General features: G+C 35.6%; 1 protein-coding gene across 1 annotated transcript in view; it reads left to right on the top strand.

The window, feature by feature from the left end:
- LOC111052867 (DNA damage-binding protein 1) overlaps positions 1–15,839 on the top strand; it is a 94,739-nt gene that overhangs the window by 24,638 nt on the left and 54,262 nt on the right. Inside the window, 3 exon segments of the mRNA XM_039426549.1 lie at positions 94–247; positions 2,912–3,133; positions 13,578–13,740. Of these exon segments, the coding sequence (XP_039282483.1) occupies positions 94–247; positions 2,912–3,133; positions 13,578–13,740 (539 nt within the window).

Here is a 15,839-nt window from a genome sequence, read left to right as displayed (position 1 = left end):
AACTTTTAAATTCCCATGAATGATGCATGTCTTGGAAGAATCAGATCCTCTAAATTATTCTATCTTAATTATTAATGAATTGATTTTTTTCAGCAAAGTACTATTGTGTGCTATGCAAAAGTGGACACTCAAGGGTCAAGATATCTGCTGGGTGACATGGCTGGGCATCTTTTCATGTTACTTATTGAGAAGGAAGAGAAAATCGATGGAACATACTCTGTCAAAGACCCCAAAGTTGAACTGCTTGGTGAGTTGCTTGTGTTATTTTGTACATTGATAATTATGCTATTGTAATTATAAATCTATGACCCATAATAAAATCTTTAAATTATGCTTAGCCTACACCATATAGAAAAAGTGACAATTCAACCCATTGGCGAATATTTTAGAAAATGACTTTAATGTGTGAACCTACCTCTTTCGATTGGATGTTATAAGGATATAAAGAAGCGAAGTTGTACTCAACATGTTATATGTTACTGTGACCTATGTAAAAATATTGTTTATTGTTTTTGAAGGGACGGATTGGAGGATCGAAAGGTTCAAAGAACCCCACACGTCAACCGAAGCTTATTGTGTTCCCAAGTAGTATGTTACTTAGGCAAACCAATACCTGTGTCCTTTACAAGAACCAGGAGTTTTTCCCTATACTAACATTCCATCCATCACCTGGTTGCAATCCTTGTCGCATTCCAGTGTGATATGCTTGGCAGTCTCTTCAGACTGACTAGTCCTCGTGACCTACATGAGTTCCACTCCTGGCCTTCTTTGTAGGTCCTTCCGCTGAGGAAGGGGCGGCCAAGTTGCCTCTAGGGCGCCCGGCCACCCTTGACTCAGCCTCTTGACCCACATTTGTGCCTAGAGTTTCACCCATCTCTGGCCTCTTGGGTTTTTCTTTTTGGGTCAAAGGACTCACCTCTCCCAAAAAGTTTTGCCTAAATAAATGGCTGCCCTTCTTTGAGCAGTGGTTAGGTTTGGTATCTCTACTTACAACTCGTGACCTACATGACTTCCACTCCTGGCCTTTTTGTAGGTCCTTCCGCTGAGAGAGGGGACGCCAAACTGCCTCTCGACCCTCGACTCAGCCTCTTGACCCACATTTGTACCTGGAGTTTCACCCATCTCTGGTCTCTTGGGTTTTTCTCTTTGCCCCTCCGAAACTCTGCAGGGTCAAAAGCCTCACCTCTCCCAAGAAGTTTTGCCTGAATGGCCGCCCATCTTTGAGCAGTGGTGAGTTTTGGCCTCTCCACTCACAACTCGTGACCTACATGAGTTCCACTCCTGGCCTTTTTGTAGGTCCTTCCGCTGAGAGAGGGGACGCCAAACTGCCTCTAGGGCGCCCGGCCACCCTCGACTCAGCCTCTTGACCCACATTTGTGCCTGGAGTTTCACCCATCTCTGGTCTCTTGGGTTTTTCTTTTTGCCCCTCTGAAACTGCCCTGATGGGGCAGATCCCTTGGGTTTGAAGGCAAGGCAACTTCTGGAGTTGCCTTGATGTCCATTTTAGTCGTCTCCTACGACAAGCATGGATACTGTGGGTGAATTCTGGTTTTCAACACATTCTTGAGTACGATGTTCGACTCAAGCTCCCCCAACCCACAGGGGGCATGTAAAACTATAGTACAGTCCTACTGCAAAAATCTGCTGTTTTGTCCAAAGTTAATTAGAAGCAGCTTAACGCATCGTTTAACTTGAAGCAAATTGGAAAGAAACTGTTTATAATTATCCTCTCATTTCATAAATCTAGAAGTAACTTCTTAGGAATGAGATAAAATGAAAAAGCATTTTAGCATTAATCTGAGTATAACTTATTAGCTCCCCTACCCTAGCGAGCTCTAAAATACTCCTGGTTGCCGGCCGAGGCGATAAAGGCGTTGCACCCTTCAGTCTGCTAGCAGTAGCTGTTCGTGGGTTCGAATCCTGCCGGAATGGGTGGATGTTTGATCATCTCATCCCACTACCCACGCACGGAAAAATGTTTATGTGGGCATTATCCACAATAGAACAAACCATATAGAGATGTACAAAAATATTTCCATTCGAAAACTGCACAATACAACAAAGTACACCTTGAAAAGAAAACAACATAAAAGAAAACAGTATAATTTTACTTTTTTATTAGAATTATTTTCAATTTTCACATCACATTCTTTATATTTTTATGACAGGTATACTTTTAAAACAATCATACTATTTTATACAAGCTAGGATCCATTATGAAACATCCCATTCTTGTTGTTTGATTTTGTTTTCGATTCTTCTTTATTTCATTCCTCCAATTAGTTGTGATCTCCCTTCGCATGGGTTGTTCAGATCCTAGTGAAAACAATAAACCGGGTTGTACTTTTTTTAACAAAGTATTTTTTTAGTAATGTCTCACTGGGTTTTCAGAGCTAATTATGAGCCATATAGAGTATTATAAGCGTATAATTTTATAAGGGTCTCTTCACACTTAGCTACGCTGAAATAAGTCTTATCCCCCAATTTTAAATCCAAGCTACAAATGTGAACGGGATAGGTTCGTAGCTTGCTTGCATTTAACATTGGGAGATAGGACGTACGAAGAGACCTTAAGCTATTCTTGATAAATGTAACATTACACAAAATTGAGTCTACCATTTGAAGATTCATTCTAATCGAAATTCATTCATTAAATCGTATGGATCGACGCCAACACAAGCCTTTAAATTCTTTTCAGGAAATAAAATAATAATCAGGTCTTAGACCCTCGTCTCCAAAACATAAAATATCAGTTTCAGGCCTAGTCTTATAATAAAAATATTCTGTTCTGATCAGTTTTAATCGAAATATTTTTTTTTTTAGAAAATGTTTAATTTCTTCACAAAATGTGTGTTAGTAATAATAATATATAATGTTTCTATCAACCAAAGAGCTTTGTTTTGTTTTGTAGGCGAAATCAGTATTCCTGAAACGATAACATATCTGGACAATGGTGTGCTGTTCATTGGCTCGCGTTTCGGAGACTCGCAACTCATCAAGCTGAACAAAATCCCCGATGAGAACGGCTCCTACGTCAGCGTCATGGAGACCTTCATGAACTTGGCACCGATTGTCGATATGGTAGTGGTCGACCTCGAAAAGCAGGGACAGGACCAAGTCATCACATGTTCAGGTAATTAAAAGTGAATACCGGGTGATTCAATTTGACTTTACAACTTTGAAAATTCATATAAATCTTATTAAACAAGGTACAGAGCACTGGTTTTGGTGTTGTTTTAAAGGAAAACACTACAGGCCGGTTTCCGAGCTCGGGATTTATCTAAGTCCTAGACTTTAAAACAGCTGGAGTCAGAAAATTGGATTTCCGAAACGGGGCGTAGTCGCAGTTTGAATTAAATTTCGAAAAACTAGAAAATTGAACACAAAATAAAATAAAGAGAAAATAGTGTGAAGTTTCAGCAATTTTGAATTATTTAGGAATTCTAATTTCGTCAAGGAAAAACGTTTCCAATTATAGAAGTGAGAAAATAAAAACTACGACTACTGTTATAAAACTGCGACTACGCCCCGTTTTGGAAAGCCAAATTTCTGACTCCAGCTGTTTAAAGTCTAAAGCTGCGTACAGATATACGCGCCTCCAACCCGCTCCGCGCACGCTCCGCCCTCGTTTCCTCCATCGCCCCGCAGTCGCTCCGATCATGAACGTTACGGGAGATGTTAGCTCTTCTCGCGTTCCACTCTTGCTCCCCGGTCGATCATCAATCGCTCTGCTCGAGTGACGTTCGGTTGCGGAGCAGAGCGAAAGTCTGTACGCACCTTAGGACTTGGCTTAACCCCGAGCTCGGAAACCGGCCCTACAAAGTTTTGACTTGCGTAGTCCGCTAGTGTCTAGTTTCGCCGCACAAGCGCTAGCGGCAGTTACGTTGAAGATTGCTGCCTTCACTGGACCCGAGCGTGCAAGCTGTGTGTTTTGGTTTGAAGAATCTAAAGCTGCGTACACATATTCGCGCTTCCAACCAGCACCGAGCACGCTCCTCCCTCGTACCGCCCTCGTACCACCATCGAACCACAGTCGCACCGCCCACGCACCCATCATGAACGTTATGGAAGATGTTAGATCTTCTCGCGTTCCCCGGTCGAACCACTCTTGCTCGCAGGTCGATCATCAATCGCTCTGCTGGAGTGACGTTCGGTTGCGGAGCAGAGCGACAGTCTGTACGCACCTTAAATCTGCGACAGTAGATCAGCGTAATTTTCGTACCAAGTACACTAAAGATGCTCCTATAGTGAGGTCCACGTTATAATGACAGTATTTTATCAACTTTGCTATCCTTGTCTATCATTCGACAAAGCCGGTGGTACTATCCTTTTCTAGGTCCACAACGATGCCAATTATGTTTTTGACAGTGTAGACAGTGTAGAATATAATTAATTAATGCAGAGAATCGGCATCGCTATTCTTCTATCCACTGCCATTATAACGTGGACCTCACTATAGTAGGCCTACAATTCATGAGTGGCATAAATGTTTTGTAGAAACAGGGTGTTCAGTAAAGCATACAAAATCCTCAGGTCGTCCAAGTCGTTGAGCAAGTGAGACAAAGTTTTCAAGAGCTCTACGAAATCAACCCGGCGTGCAGCTTGAGAGCTTCAAGTCCCACAATCGACAGTTTGGATATGGTGAATCTACCTCCTTTGCCTGTACCGTGCCAACGTGACTCTCTACCTGAACTTAGAGCAAGGATTTGAGCAAGTTACACTTAAGGGCCTGTACACATGACAAAATTTGTCGCTCGGTAAACGCCGCGGTTGTCGCTCGGTTGTCAAGCGCGCGTTTGACACATACATAGAAACAATGGGATTGTACACATGCTGTCGGGCGCTTTGGAAAAGTTTGGAAAGTAGTTTCCACATCAACCGCCGCGTTTGTCGCGCGCTTCGAGTTACTATACTGGGCATTATTCCAATGTGGAATGTACTCATGCAGTCAGTCAAACGCGCGCTTTTGTAGTGAATAGGTGATCTGAGCCCTGGTCTTGTGTTGTGTTTTGAATGAATGAATGAATTTTATTTGCCAAAAACAAAATACAAAAAAGCTTTACAAAAAATAAATATATAAGTATATGCTACTGCACTTAAACCAAGGTACATGTTTTGATCTTGCTTTGTGTTTTTGGACTCGGTGTTTTCTGATATTTACGAATAATTTGTCAATTAGAATACTGCGTGAGGTCTACTGTTCACATAACTACTAGTTATCGTTACTTTTCGATATTTTAATATTGATATAAGTGATCACTGATTTATCAAAGTAGTCTAACTGTTTATTTCGGTGATGGATAGTTTGATTGGTTTGGATTTATTTGACACGATCTATCCAGGAAGACCTGGCCATAATCACGACTTTGGATATTTGGATACCAGAAATTACAATTCTTGAAAAATACATACATTTAGTTGCTGACTAGGTATCTTTGTTTTTATATTGCTGTACTAAAGTTAACAAATACTAGAATTTTTTTTAATTATAGGATAGAATTTAGATCATTCAGTAGTTCAAAATTAATATGACTTTACAAAGTATAACAGAGATATACAGTAGTAGATTATTTTGTTTGTTGTACACAAATGGGTATGAAATAAAGACACCTTGCTTGGAGTGCAAGTAGGTCTACTGTTGATATTAAAATATTGATGGTATCATATTTCAGTACTGATACTATCAACAAAAATAAACAAACATATCGAATTAAAATTGTAATAACCAACTGAACTATTTAACAAATAACTTACAAAATAATAAAAAAAAATTAATGAAAAAATTATACCGGAACGTGATTCTATTGATATTTTAATAAGTGATCGTGGGGGTACTCATAGTAAAGTTCAGTCTTAAAGATTTTAAAAAAACATAAACAGTTTGTAATTGAAAAAATGTTATTTAGACTAATTGGTGTAAGTGCACGTCCAGTGCCAACATACCTATTATCAAATTTTTGGTTGGAATCGATTTAGTATGTTATTTTGAGCACAAAATCACAAAAATTAAACGGCGCTCATTATTGTTTTTTTAATAAACTAAGTTCAAAGTAGCACAATTTTACATGCATTTAACCTATGAGTAGCAGCCATTTTGATTATTGAAATCATCAAATTATGATATTTCTAATCTGAGTTTTCCTAACCCAAAGCTTTTCCTAACCTAAAGCTTTTCCTAACCTAAAGCTTTTCCTAACCTACAGCTTTTCCTAACCTTAGCTACTTATGGTTGCTACTTATAGGTTAAGTTCTGCTACTTTGAACTTAGTTTATTTTAAAAACAATAGTGAGCGCCGTTTAATTTTTGTGATTTTGTGCTCAAAATAACATACTAAATCGATCCCAACCAAAAATTTGATGACAGGTATGTTGGCACTGGACGTGCACTTTAGCCGACTAATTTAAAATCAATTTCTCACCTTGTCTCTCATGATTTACGTTTATCCAATCACTATTCAAGAATGTCATTCATCAGTTTCCAAGTACTCAATTTTGATCATCCTTAGTCAATTTTACCCTTATCTTCTTCAAGTTTGAAAGGTACACTTATAATCTAGGAGAAACTTGCAAATTTTGAACAGTTTTTCTTTTGAATTCATACACTACATCTGCAAGAAACTGCTATACCGCCACTAAAAAATAATACAATCATGCTACCCAATATTATCCAGCCCAGTAGTATCATTTTTCATTAATTTAAACTTTCAATTTTGGATTGATTAAAATTTTTGTCACAAAGTTAATGCAATTTATTTATTAAAGGTTAGTTGAGTTTGAGGTTTGTCAATTCAGCTGAAGTCACAATCACCTGTTAACAAGATATATTCATCTTTTATCAATTAATAGCATCGTATTAGAACTTATTGATTTCGCGTGGTTGGTCGTACATTTGTGATTTAAATAATAACTACTATGGCGACTCCGATTTTTTTAGAAAATATATCAAACCAAATTTAATCTGCTGACCTTCCTTCTAGCAGCAAAAATTGACAACATTATTGGCAACAATGATAACATTTATCATATAAGTGTATTCTATTCTAAAATCCTATCAATGCATAAGTTTTATATCAAATTGATTTTGTTTCTGTACCCTATACTCAACTTGTCGAACTTGGGCCAGGACCAAGTGGCAACTGGTAGTGTAAAGGAAGTCCTGCTGGGGCATTGTTTAAGAAAAATTCAAATGAGGTCACCTCTCAAAGAAGCTCTTTGCATCAAGTCAAACTATTAAGCCAAGACAACAGAGTTGTCAACTGAGATTTAAAAAAAATCTAATTTGTTGCCAATTACTAGAAAATCACAGCATCATTTAACTTGTTTTTTTTAGAAACAATAGATAAATAACTTTTTAGAAAAAAATTATTTGTAAACAACATTTTGTTGATAACTCTGGTGTGAGCGTGGCTTAAGGCTGTGCAAAGGCTAAAAATAAACTCTCCACTGTTGATATTTTTCTAAGTTTTTCGATTTGTATATCATCAAGCTATAAAAATGAAAAAGTTTTCTCAGGAAAACATTTTTTTCCCGATCATTACTTTTTGAGATATGAGCGCTTAAAGTTTAAATTTTCAGGACAGAACATTTTAAATTCGGTAAGAGGTAAATCCATGAGATTCAGAGGATTGATTCTTCATGGTATTGTTGATCTAGTAGAACAAACATTTTCTGGAAATATCAATTTTTGATAAAGTTATCCAATTTACTAAAAATAGCCAAAAATAACTTTTTGTTGAGTTATTTAGGTCATTTTTGGTAAATTGAATAACTTTTAAAAAAATGATATTTTCAGAAAATGTTTGTTTTAATAGATCAACAATCCCATGAAAAATCAATCCTCTAAATTTCATGGATTTATCTCTCACCGAATTTGAAATGTTCTGTCTCAAAAATTTAAACTTTAGGCGCTCATCTCAAAAAGTATTGATCGGAAAAAATGTTTTCCTGAGAAAACTTTTTTATTTTGATAGCTTGATGATATACAAATTGAAAAACTTTGAAAAATATAACAAAAAGAAAGTTTTTTTTCAGCCTTTGCACAGCCTTAATAGTTGGACTTGATCCAAAGAGCTGTGTGGTTTGTGCACACAGAGAGTACCGTAGTCCGAGCGGTCTTAGGAAGATAACGATATTCATATTTATGTAAACGGAGGGGGGTTGTTTCTACTCTTCTATAATATTTGCTAAAGTTTACTGCTATCAATTCATCTACCGGTATTTGAATCCTCGATTGGTTGAGAGCTTTTAGTGGATTCGTTCATTCAAATGCACAGATTATCATCATTATCTAATTGTCACCTATTTTAGTACCTAGCAACTACGAGCCTGGAACTTTCAATGAAAAATACTAATAAAATTTTACTTCAGGTTTATTGAACTCTAAATAGGTAGAACAAATTAATAAAAGTCAGGTAACATGTCAAATTTTCAAACAGAACAAAGTGATTCAGCAATTGATTCACAGAAAATATATTCAATTCCAATCTACACATTTTGGGAACCTGCTAACTTGCTGCATTTAAATTTGGGCCTCGGTCATTCTATTAAATTAAATTTTGAGCTTAATAAGAAAAACAACAAAAGTTTGGCACTCACCATTTTAACAATATTCAAACTTGGACTCTTCAGAAACACTCACATACGCTTTTATGAAACTCACTATACTTGAACACACACGCACAAATAATTTCCTGATTCTACTCTTACTTACTCTTTAAAATATGGTTTCCTATTCAACTAGATAAAAATTACTGATAACTGAAAACTTAACAATTTGTCCCTCTGAATGGGAAATGGACCCATTCAGAGGACGGAGGCTAGCACACCGTTACATGATTTTTCGTTCGTGTCTCAATACCAACTGTGTCCTTTTCACTGAAAATTATTCCCCCTCCACGAGCGTTGAGCATAACTTCCAGTGGAAAAGCCAAAGCTGCAAAAAGGTCAATGCTCGTACAATTCCCAAATACAGTAGCTTTTTCGACAAGAAATTGAAACTGCATTTGAAAAATGCACGAAAATTGCTTTAATTTCGACAACTAAGCAACAAGTTAGCAAATTCAAACAAGACAGAGTCAATTCTCACACTAACAACGCAGGGTTCAACATACAGTTAGAATCAAAGTTCATTTCAGTCCAAAAACCTGAAAAATAATATAAGATACACAAAAACAACTAAAATAATACCCACTCAATATTCACACTATTACATTTATAACTATATCCTCTTAAGACCGCTTGAACCAGGAACGCTTGACAGCTCACAGAGAATAGTCAGCGTTCAGAGTGGTTTTAGGAGGTTATAGGGTAACCGTTTACTGGAACCGTATTCAACCGATCCGTTCGGCCGTTGGATCGGACGAATCTGCCGGCCGTTAATTCGGCCGAATATGGTCGTCCATTGGAACCGTTTACGTCAGTCTAGCTCAGTAGTTGGCTGAACTATTGAATATTGAATAAATAAAACTACTATCATAGCCACCAACATTTTTCATAAACAATGATTATATTGAGATTTTGAAAATTGAATAAACAAAACATCCACTAGATTAATTTTTCATTACAATAATCTTATCTTCAGATTCTATTTGTTCAGCAATCTTTGTCCACAGATTCCTTTGAACATCCCGACGATGATATCCACCCCGATACATACTATTTTAGTGGGGTATCATAATTAGAACTAAGTTTAGTATTAGCAATTTTGTATGTAAAATATAACAATTGAGTATATGTTTTGTCAATAAACTCCTCTGGTTGCAAAGCATTCAGAGAAATTATTACTAGTAGTTCTGTGAACAGTAGACCTCACGCAGTATTCTCATCCACAAGTACCTGATTGAAACTATAGACCTTATGGAAAATACAGTAATAGACTGGCTTCTCCACACATCTGTGTAATCACTTGTCAGCTGATTTATGATGAATAGTTCTATAGTTTGATTTTTACTCTAATATTGGCGTATGAAGGAGGCTCCTTTTTCCTTTTATATTATCCTTGAAATGCAAAATTTCCAAAAACCTTGTATATGCGTCGACGCGCAATTAATAAAGGAACATACCTGTCAAATTTAATGAAAATCTATTACCGCGTTTCGCCGTAAATGCGCAACATAAAAACATTTAAAAATTTAAACATTTGAACATTTAAACATTAAGAGAAATGCCAAACCGTCGACTTGAATCTTAGACCTCACTTCGCTCGGTCAATTTATTATTATTACTGCAATTGAATATCTTTGGTCTCGCATATCTCACAATGGAACATGCTCTTGAACCAAACTTATCAACTTTTCATTGCCCATAGTTACAAATTTATAACACAGAAAAACTTAAAAAACAAAGAAGACTGTGAAACAATTTTAGGTTAGCAACACGTTGTTGTAGCAACATGAAGCTTCTAAAGAGCAGGCTCATCAGTAGAAGCAGCAAGCTTAAGATTTATGAAACCCTTATAAGACCTGTAGTTACCTATGGCTCTGAATCATGGACTTTGACTAAGGAAGACCAACATAATTTAAGTGTATTTGAACGAAAGGTGCTTAGAAAAGTGTACGGTCCTGTAAAAGAAGGAGAAGAGTGGAGAAGGAGAACCAATGCTGAACTTGAACTATTAATAAAAGGCCGTAGTATAGTACGCTTCATAAAGGCACAGAGACTAAGGTGGTTCGGACATATTTATAGGATGGAGGAAACCAGAATGCCAAAAATAGTGCTTAAAGAGAAGCTTCACTCAAGAAGAAAACAAGGCAGACCAAGAATTCGATGGGAAGATGAGATAAGGGATGATTTGATAAGGATGGGTTATAGAGGATGGAGAGGATTTATAATGGATAGAAACGTTTGGAGGAATGTTGTGGAGGAGGCCAAATTCCACAATGGGCTGTAGAGCTATAACAGAAAGAAAGAACACGTTGTTGTCTCAGCTCTAGTTAGTTCGGCCGGGTAGAGCCGGAAAATCCCATTCAATTCGGATCGAAAAATTGATCGGCCGGAGCCGGCCGTATGAACCTGTTGCAATGGACGAGCATCTATTCCTTTCTTTGTTGGGGGATCGTTCGGACGAAAAAATATGCCTGTTGTCTTCTTCCAATCATATTATATATTATAATTATGATTTGTGATTGTCAATGAAATAAATAAATGAAATGAATAAAAACGGTTCTAATGGACGGCCCACCGTTGACTTCCATATTTATTTATTTATCCCATTGACAATCACAAATCATAATAATTATAATTATATAATATGATGGAAGAAGACAACAGGCATAGCCCAAAACTGTCTTCTCCCCAAATTTCTAAAAATAAAAGTTTTAAAAAAGAATGAGGTTAAGATTTCACTTTTCACTCCAAAAAGTTCAATTTTCACTTCAAAACTAATGACTAAACTAAAAATTTAAAATTTTGATATTCAAAAACTAATCAAAAACAAAAATATTTCACTATCATACTATTATATCTATATCCTCTCAAGACCACTGTAACTTGGAATGCCTGACAGCTCTCTGTGTGCATATGCCCTATTATGGTCATCTAATTGACCGCTCATCGAAGTGGGCCAGTTTCAATAATTAGGTTATTCATTCCTTGATCTATTCATTATGTTTTCATTATAACTATTTACTTGTTCTATTATCTCTGTGACTTGGTGCAAAAACTACCAATGTCAATTTTTTTCAAAAATGAGTTTAATATACTAATACAGGCCTTGGCTATTGGCAAAAGTGCGGGAATCTTGTTATTGAGGTTATGTGAGTTGATGATGATTCGTAAATTATTGCGTTGCGTTGATGCGTTGTGTTGTGCGTTTTAGTAATAATAAATAATAATATCAAGTGCATATTCGTTGTTAATATTCCTGAATCCTGACAGTGTGTTCTAATACACATTAAATCTGTGACTTGGTGCAAAAACTACCAATGTCAATTTTTTTTCAAAATGAGTTTAATACACTAATACATCACTAATATCCATTATTTTCAGTTCCAGAAGTGCCAATGTCGTCCTATCTCGAAGCAATAAAAAGTTTTAAAATTTATACTACCAATGTCATGATTTAGTTCAACTCTCAGAGTGCGAAAACTATCAATACCAAATGAAGACATATGTTTTTAGATTGTCATTGATACTCCGTGCCAGAACTACCAAGGTCGACTTCTGCACTTCAAGCACTCGCATTTCCGTATCGAAATGCCGTAGTTCGAAAATACAAGGTGAACTTTCAAGCTGATTTGTGAGAAAGTTCATATTTTGACATAGGTAGTTCTTGCACCAAGCCACAGATCTATTCATTATGTTTTCATTGTAACTATTTACTCGAATTCATTAGATACAATCAAAGGTAAATCAGAATTTAATTAATGGTCAGTTGGTTTCTGAGATGTGTGAATTCAATGTTGGAGTGTTTTTCTTCCCATTATCATTATTTTTCAACTAATTTTCATGAATCTTTCAATCTTTTCAGTGATCTTATTTAAAGATACTTTTCAATTAATATTTCTATTATTTTTTCCTACAGTTACCTTAAAAAGTGGTCATTCCTGCACTGATTACAGAACGCAAAGAATCACTTTTCCGCTCTAGTGCGGGAAAAATTTTTTCTGCACTCCAGATTTGCAACATGGCAACGCAAAATAGTTAGTAGGTTATATGGAGCACCAGTGCAGCAAAATCAAAATTAAGTTGGTAACAGTGACTGTGGTATAGTGTTGTGGTGCACGTTATAATAATATTAAGGACAACGAGGACAGCGACATGAGTGACAGCCGCCCCTTCATTCATTTACTACTACATTATTCAATTTTATTTATTAATAATAAAATTACACAGAAAAACATTTGATGGATTTCAGGCAATTTTACCCATAATTACCCACTTTTCATATTCAATGGTAACTGTAGGAAAAATTTAATGTGAAATACGTGCGCAAAGTTCCTCTGCTGCACTCAAGAAACCATTCCGCCCTCGCCTATGGCTCGGGCGTAAACGTTTCTTTCGGTGCAGCAAACTGTCACTTTGCGTACTAATTGCACAAATAACTATTGTTTATATAGTGTGTTTGTCTTTTCGGTCCCACAATTTTATAGTTTTTTTAAAAGTTTGGAATTTTTAAATTATTTGTAATTAATTCAATTCAATTTAGAAGTATTTTTTAAATTTAAAAATGATTTTTGTGTGTATGGATTGTAAATTGAGTGTGTAATTGGAGAATTTTGAAGTGACACATAACCTCTAGCTACATTTGGAGTGTTGTATAAATTCGAATCGGAACCGTTTTGGGCTTATAAGCATGTGGTACTTTTCTGTAAGTTGTATCATAGCCACCTCTAATACAAGGCCGCGGCCTACGATATTGCAACATCGCAGTGTAGCCCTAGAATCTAATACATGATTGGTGAAAAAGATTTTAAAAAATACCAGCTGATCTTTTTCACCAATAATGTATTAGATTGTAGGCCTACACTGCGCACTGCGACGTTGCAATATCATAGGCCGCGGCCTTGTATTAGAGGTGGCTATGGTTGTATAATTCTGACTGATTGAATAAATAAATATTATTTTATCTAATTTTGTAGGCGCTTATAAGGAAGGCTCACTGAGGATTATAAGGAATGGAATCGGCATCCAAGAGCACGCGTCAATCGACCTGCCCGGCATTAAGGGAATCTGGGCACTGAATATCAACAAAGAGAACAAATTCGACAACACTCTTGTCATGTCTTTTGTCGGCCATACCAGGTAAACTATTACTAAACCTTAATACGTTTCCCCGACTAAGGTAAACTATTTCCATAATACGTTCTTCCGACTACCTACTTTTGAAAAATAATAAATTTGTAAATAATATTTGAAAATAATTTCAATTATTTCTGAGGAACCTTGGCTTTCACCACCCACTCATCTTTAGAAACAAAAAAAATTTCTAGCTTGTCGAAAATTTCACGTTTCCTGTTCTTGTCTTGTAATTGTCGAACCTAATCAATAATTAAAAAATAACTTTAGATTGGATAAACATGATCTCGACACTAATAGAAAGGATACATTCTCCCCGTTTTTTCATAATATGAAAATACTATACTTTTATTAAATACTATACTTTTTATAATATAATATTATATTATAATATAAGTATTCTTACTTGATACGACATTCCACAATTCTGAGAGATGTAATACTCAAAAGAAAAACATATTTTCGGGATGCTTATTTATTGTAAATTAAATGTTATCTATTTTTCATGCATTTTCTGTATTTCTATTGCAATCAATAAAGGTATTATTATTATAATTATTGGGATGCTTTTCAATTAAATAGAAAAAATTAAATTCCTTTTTAACCGTTCAACCCTTGAATTTTTTCGGCACTACTGGAATATCGGGGATGATATTCTGTACATACAATTTATTCTGTAGTTAAATTGGAAATTTGCGAAAGTCACAATTTTACACGAATTGGCAACACGAATTTTACTGTTATTTATTCTAATGTTGGGCCAAATCTCATTATTATTATTATTTTATACACAGTATAGTTGTAGCCCAGTCAAATAATCATCATAATGAGCCCCGACCAAACAAAAATTAAGGTAATTGATTTTATTGTTTTAATCGGTCCATTTGGGTACTAGTAAGAGTAATCTATGGTTTCCCACCAAAATTTCTGAAGGCATAACTTTTGGCTGCCTGAAAACCACGAGATTTTCGTACTTTTTTCAGTTTTTTCACTATATCTCCAAAACCAACTGTTCAATCAATATTTTTGTTCTATACTTTTTTGAAGATCATTAAATTCTCTACAATTTTCATACCCTAAATGTTTTCCTATCTCCAATAGGAAGCGAGTTATAGGTCGTCGAAAATTGGTAATTTTTTTCAACTTTGCGAAAAATCGCTAAATTCATGGTTTTTTCCTATTTACTTGTTATAAAGTCGTATGTGGTATTTTTTGATCGTGATTAGGGTATTACTAAGATGTCAATACAATCACTAATGATAGAGTTGGAACAAAAAAAAGCAATATTTTAGGGTAGTGATTCAAATTTATAAGACTCATGATCTGGCGCTAACTTTTTTGGATGAATTCAGACTGAATGCTGATTGCTAAAACACATTGCCATTGTTGGGAATAAAAAGTGCACGTTATACAGTGTTATAGTGTGGAAATTATAGAGTTCTCACTAGAGTAGATTTCATAAAAATAGCCCAGTTGAGGATGAAACAGCAGAGTGCCTTCCCAACACCACCCCCCCCCCCAACACCACACCAAGCGATGTTAACAATTCATCAGGTTAAAATATGAAATATGAATGTACTTTTATTAAACAAAAATATTGATTGAACAGTTGGTTTTGGAGATATCGTGAAAAAACTGAAAAAAGTACGAAAATCTCATGGTTTTCAGGCTGCCAAAAGTTATGCCTTCAGAAACTTTTGGTGGGAAACCATAGATTACTCTTACTAGTACCCAAATGGACCGATTAAAACAATAAAATCAATTACCTTAATTTTTGTTTGGTCCGATGTACTATTTGATTGGGCTATTGTGTCCCTTCAGAATTGGAAAATATGATTTTGGCATATCTTTCCAATTATCTCAACTATTATCGAAGTTACATACTTCCAGAGAAAACTTCTATAAATATTTACAAATACTGCTGAATTTGTATTCTGTGATACTTCTTATAGATTTTATCTGATTTCTCATTTGATTTTACTCGAGAATTGATTATTAAAGATCTGCTAATGAAGCTACCAGATATTCATAAAATTTGAAGAAAAATGAGCAATCTTCTGCCATTATCTCGGTAACGAAGCATCTTAGAACCCATATTTACTGGA

Source organism: Nilaparvata lugens, chromosome 4, assembly GCF_014356525.2.
Source record: "Nilaparvata lugens isolate BPH chromosome 4, ASM1435652v1, whole genome shotgun sequence".
Classification (NCBI taxonomy): Eukaryota; Metazoa; Arthropoda; class Insecta; order Hemiptera; family Delphacidae; genus Nilaparvata; species Nilaparvata lugens.
The sequence above is the reverse complement of the archived record's forward strand: the minus strand, read 5'-3'. Positions and strand labels throughout refer to the sequence as shown.